Raw genomic sequence first — 5,393 nt, 5'->3', positions numbered from 1 at the left:
AGAGCGGTCGTAAACTTGTTAACATAAATAAATAAATAGGCATTTGAGCATAACATCGTGAATCCTCAGGCCACACTGCACCAGCCTTGGCCTGTGCACATGTGGAGAAATAGTAAGTCGAATGGTGTTGATATCCATTAACTCAGTTACTAGTCGCTTAATCATGGTTTCTCACCAGTGACTTTATTTACGGGGAGATGAGAAACGGATGGGCAGGCACCCGCTCCTGGTGTGGGTGTCTGGCTCAGCCGCAGCCTCTAAGAGTTCCTGCAAACCTGGGGTTCAGGCTGCTCGCTCTTGGGAAGGCCGGCTATGTCCACGTGTCCCCGCGTCCCCGTGAGGCCTCCGACCTTGTCCTCTGCCATCTTCGCTTCTGGAGGCTCTTGTCCTGCAGCATCCAGTTTCAGCCTCCAGAAGGTGCCTGCAGATCCCCTCCTCTGTGAGGCTGCTTCTCGGACACCCCACTTCTGTTCACTTGCAGGCTTGGAGCTCACCCTCTTTGGGGGAGCGGACTGGCCTGGGCCCCCCAGTGTGTCGCACACCACGGCCCACGTTTTACACCGGGAGTCAGGCGTTGTGTCCACACGGGGGAGCTGCAGGGTCAGCCTTTCGCATGTTTAGGATTCCAGTCTCCTCTTATGTTTGGAGAATAATGGGAAAAAAAAAAACCTTTGAGTCTTCCTGAAGGGCCACGTCCAAACATCTAGCAGGAGAGATCAGTTTTATAATAAAAAATGAACATCACATTTGGAGTGGTCTCATAAGCAGCAATGTCATTTTTTAGTTACGGTAAAACAGAGCAAAATTATGGAGAAATTTAAGGATGATCCTCTGTTTTCCACTTCAGCTTTGATTTCAGTGTCTCGTTGCCAGATGTGCAGAGGAGAACCTTGGACGTGGCCGTGAAGAACAGCGGTGGCTTCCTGTCCAAAGACAAAGGGCTTCTCGGCAAAGTAAGTTCGAAAAAAAAAAATCCTACACTTTGTAAAAATTAAACACTTAGCCCAGAGTACTCTTTTTAGACTAGATTTATGTACGTGGATAAACCACGTCAGCTAAGCTGCTGTGAGTGGGTTTGTGAGCCGGTATCGATGTGAATTATCCCCCCTGGTACTTTGTGATAACTTCCTGTCGAGACTGTTGGATACAGGAAGGGCCTCTTGGCCCTCTTGACCGTATAGGTCATGGGTGGATCATAAGGGTAGAAAAGTTGAAAAGTGAGAGGCTGAAAATGAGGGAGAGTGTGTTGCCAGAGAAGATCGGAAGCGATGGTGAGAGGCCTGAAACCCACTGTTGCAGGCCTTTTCTCACCACAGGTCCTGGTTGGTCTGGCATCTGAAGAACTCGCCAAAGGCTGGACCCAGTGGTGAGTGCCCCCCAACAGACAGACGCAGAGCCCCATGCGTCCATTCAGGAGCGCTTCCCCTGTGACCGTGTGTCTTCCTGTGTCTCAGGTATGACCTCACGGAGGATGGGACGAGGCCCCACGTGGTGACGTAGGCTGCGCTGGCCGAGGAGTCCCCGCTGTATCCGCCAGCCCCGTGCCGACACGCAGCCCACACAGACGCACCCATGCTCTTTTTATAATTTCATGTACTTGGTTACTTGTCCCTTAGCGGTTTTATAAAACATTGACGTTTTAGGCGTATTTGGCCATGATTAGCATTAAGTTTTGTATGTTTAATTTCCTCTAGTATTTGACCAGTTTTTTCGGCGTGCATAGGATAGTGGTCAACCGTTGTGTGCATAAAGCTGTATGTCAGTTGTCTCTCCTAGGAAGCCGATATATGGTTGTGCTTTTTTATTCCTTTGTTTTGTATATCACTGAGGTGCACTATGCTGTGTAAATAGACTATTTTTTATAATCTCTACATGCTGGTTTGAATTCAGAAGAAAATGGATCAAGGAAATATATATATTTTTTTCTTCTAAAACTTATTAAATTCTTATGACAAATAACCGTTTTTGTCTCTGCAGGAAAAAGCTCTCAGTGACCTATTTTTTGGTGTTTCTTTTTAAAAAGAAAAGCTGAAAGATTAGTGAATATTAGTATATTTCTGCCCATTATGAATGATGAAAGAATGTATTCAAAGTATTTACACTTTCATAAATATAAAGATGTATTATTGAGAAGTCAGTTGAAGTGCTTATCAGGAAAAATGTCACATAACTGAGTTATATAAAATATTAAGAGAGTTGTCATGGTTCATAAATCATAGTGCACTAATCTGAAATTTCTTACATAAAATGGAATGTCTTAAGTTTATTTCTAGTTGCTTGTTGTAACTTATTCATGAAACAGTGCAGATACATAATCATACTTTTCCTGAAATGTAATACAGACGGATTTTAAACGTTAGCAGTTAGTCTGTTGTGAAGTTTACAGTGTTTTTCAGCCCGAAAAGAAAGACAAACTCACGTTGTCCCCGTAGAGGCTGTGAGGTAGGTCGGGTTGAGTAGCTAGGAAATCGCAGCGGGAGCCGACGCCGACCCGTGATCGTCAGCGTGATGCACACAGAGGACAGAGCCCCCGAGCCGGCGCCAGCCACCACCGCAGCCCCGAGGTTCCGGCACAGCGGCTGCTGGTTGTAAGGAACCCCTTACTGGGTTTCCTCACTTTATGCCATGACTGACCTCAGTATTGGAATATTGTTATACAACTTTTATTTGGGAATATTTTTCTTCTTAGATTATGAAAAGCATGTTTTAGATACTTAAAGGCCACAAGCCTCTTACGAGGTGAGGCTCCATAGCCGTGCGGTAGCTGTGCATGCCCCGAGCACAGGGTGCACGTGTGCAGAAAGAGCTTTAAGGATTCTGAGACGTGTGATGCAAATGACTTCCTTAGCCAGAGGGCACCCTACAGCTATGTAGTAATCCCGGGAAAAATAGAGCTGTGAGATTGAGTCAGAGACCTCACTAGGGCCCCCGCCATGGACTCCTGGACGTGACCGGCCTGCCCAAGTGCCTGTGTGCACGCCACCGCTGCTCCTGCCCTCTGGTGGGTTTCAGTGGTGTCCACCGCACACCTTGAACCCTGGCTGTGTGTGTGATGGGGCCTGTAGCCTTGCAGTACGTCTCATGCAGTCGTGCAGCCCCGGTGCTCTCGCAGCTTCCTGGGTCATGAAGCTTCTCCGAAGCCCCAGCAGAGACCATCTCCTCTGTCAGCGTGGGAGGGCCTTACGAACGTGGTGACACTCAGGGGTGTGTTCTCGGGAAACACCTAACTCTGGTACTGCAGCAGCGTGAGGAAGACAGGTAATTCCTAAATCTAGTTGCCTGCCCGTGGTATTAGATCTTTGGAGATTTTTTAAAAATTAGGTTTGTTGTGGGAATTCCCTGGTGGTCCAGCGGTTAGGACTCGACGCTCTCACTGCCAGGAGCCCGGGTTCAGTCCCTGGCTGGGGAGCTAAGATCCCACAAACCATGCGGTGCAGCCAAAAAAAAAAAAAAGTTTGTTGCAGGGCTTCTGGCAGTGGTCCCCAGCCTTTTCGGCACCAGGGACCGGTTTCGTGGAAGACAGTTTTTCCATGGACTGGGGGTGGGGTGGGGGAAGATGGCTCGGGTGGTAACGCCAGCGATGGGGAGCGACGGGGAGTGGCAGGCGAAGCTTTGCTTGCTCGCCCGCCGCTCGCCTCCTGTTGTGCGGCCAGGCTCCTAACCAGTCCTCCTCCCCGGGGGCTGGGGGCCCCTGGCTCCTGGCATATTTCTAAGACAGGAGAAACACTCACTGAAATGTAGCATACCAGTGATTTCTACCAACATCCCCAGCTTTTGGGTTTTGTAGCCACGTGGTTCACCTATTCAACGTGTATTTTACATGGTGGAATACTGCAGTTAAGCAATTAGGCAAAATAAATGCCGTGAAAGGTACAAAACCCAAACAAGGCCAATTAGCAGCATGATGCCCACCCTCTGTGTGGACCGTGGGGCTGGACACAGACCCAGCAGTGGGTTCTCTTTGAAAGGAAAGGGATGACTCTGAGGTCACTGAAACACCTCCCAGGTGGGATTCTGTCCTGATGGCCGATGGGTGTTTTGGGAACCTCTTGTGTCCAGTTGGGCAGCTGAGAATCAGTATCAGGCCAGACCTCTGGCCGGGCTCCAGGATCCTGACAATGGACACTCCGTTCTCAAAACCTTCATGGTCGGTGGTTCTGAATAATTGATTCATCTGGGAAAAGGGAACTTTAGCTTTTCTACCTTGAGTCAAACCAATGGAGTGGAAATAAGTGTTGGTTAATTTGAATTGTTACTTTGTTGCTTATCCTGTGCCTTAAAGTAGGAAGTGTGAGGCAGTTGCTTCAGGTTAAAACAGAAGGAGGCTTGCAGCTGAATTCACTACAGTTTATTCCTCATCCAGAGGTCAGCCCTCCTTTGTCAAGCACTGAAGCCAGATGCAGTCAGCCTGTGTGTTTATACTGTGGTTGTTGCTTTAACTCCAGTCTAGCTGGATGGCCCACTGCGGATGGAACACAGCAGAGGGTTTATTGTAGAATGCCCTTTCCGCTCAACTAATTTTACACGACAGTGCATGTGTTTATTCAATAAAACCTTTCTGTTAGCTCACTTGTGATTTGTTATTCCTTTGTCTTTTGGAGTAAAATTTTTAGCGTGGAAGCAGGTAATTTGAAAAGTGGTTACAGTATAGTATTTATATTTGCTAGTTGTTAATTCTTTCATTTTCAAAAGAACTGCCTCAGGGCACTGATATTACTCCTTTTGTTTCCATCTTAATTTGACTGTTCTCTGCCTACCTCAGACTCTGAGTTTTGAAAACAGCTCTTCTGAAAGATAATCATGAGTAGAAAAAACAGTCTTGAAAACCAGAGCACTGAGAAGTAATGAAAGAGGGTCTGGTTTGAACAAGTGGAGGGGAACCACTAGAGGTGCCACTGCTGTTGGCATCCCCTGCCGATGGTCGGGGTCAGCCTCCCTGTTAATCAGCTCACTCAGCACCATCACAGTAGCATAATCCCAGTTTAGCTTTATTTAAAACCATTTCCCGCCTGGACTGTAAGTGTCCAAAGCAGAGGTTATGTGGGTGTTATTTAAACCTTTTCCAATTGTTTATCACTGTTCCTAGCACACAGTTGGTGAGTAAATATCAGTTGAATAAAGGATGAATAAACCTGGCAGACCTTAAATAACATTAATTTGCCCTAACAAGTTTCCATTTAAGGAAAGGTAGACACCTATTGATAGTTCTTAGTTCGGGCTAAAGAGAAAGGTGCTGGTGAACATAGTAAAGAGTACACCCTATTGAGACAAAGGCCATAGTCTGAGAAATAATTGTCTGAGAAACAGTTGAGGCAGAAAAGTGGGAAATGAGCCAGGAAGTCTGTCTGTATTTAGTGTTAATATGGAAATCCTGGGCAATACGATAGGGAAAG

The 5,393-nt window shown here is 46.9% G+C and overlaps 1 protein-coding gene across 1 annotated transcript in view; it reads left to right on the top strand.

The window, feature by feature from the left end:
* Positions 1-1,500, top strand: part of ESYT2 (extended synaptotagmin 2) — an 86,862-nt gene extending 85,362 nt beyond the window's left edge. The window contains exons 21-23 of the mRNA XM_007463993.1: positions 848-953; positions 1,317-1,366; positions 1,455-1,500. Coding sequence (XP_007464055.1) covers positions 848-953; positions 1,317-1,366; positions 1,455-1,500 — 202 coding nt within the window. The remainder of the gene's footprint in view (positions 1-847; positions 954-1,316; positions 1,367-1,454) is intronic.
* The last annotated feature ends 3,893 nt before the right edge of the window (positions 1,501-5,393 follow it).

This window comes from Lipotes vexillifer, unplaced genomic scaffold (assembly GCF_000442215.2).
Source record: "Lipotes vexillifer unplaced genomic scaffold, Lipotes_vexillifer_v1.1 scaffold2094, whole genome shotgun sequence".
Classification (NCBI taxonomy): domain Eukaryota; kingdom Metazoa; phylum Chordata; class Mammalia; order Artiodactyla; family Lipotidae; genus Lipotes; species Lipotes vexillifer.
Note: the sequence above shows the minus strand (reverse complement) of the source record. Positions and strands in the feature narration are given on the sequence as shown.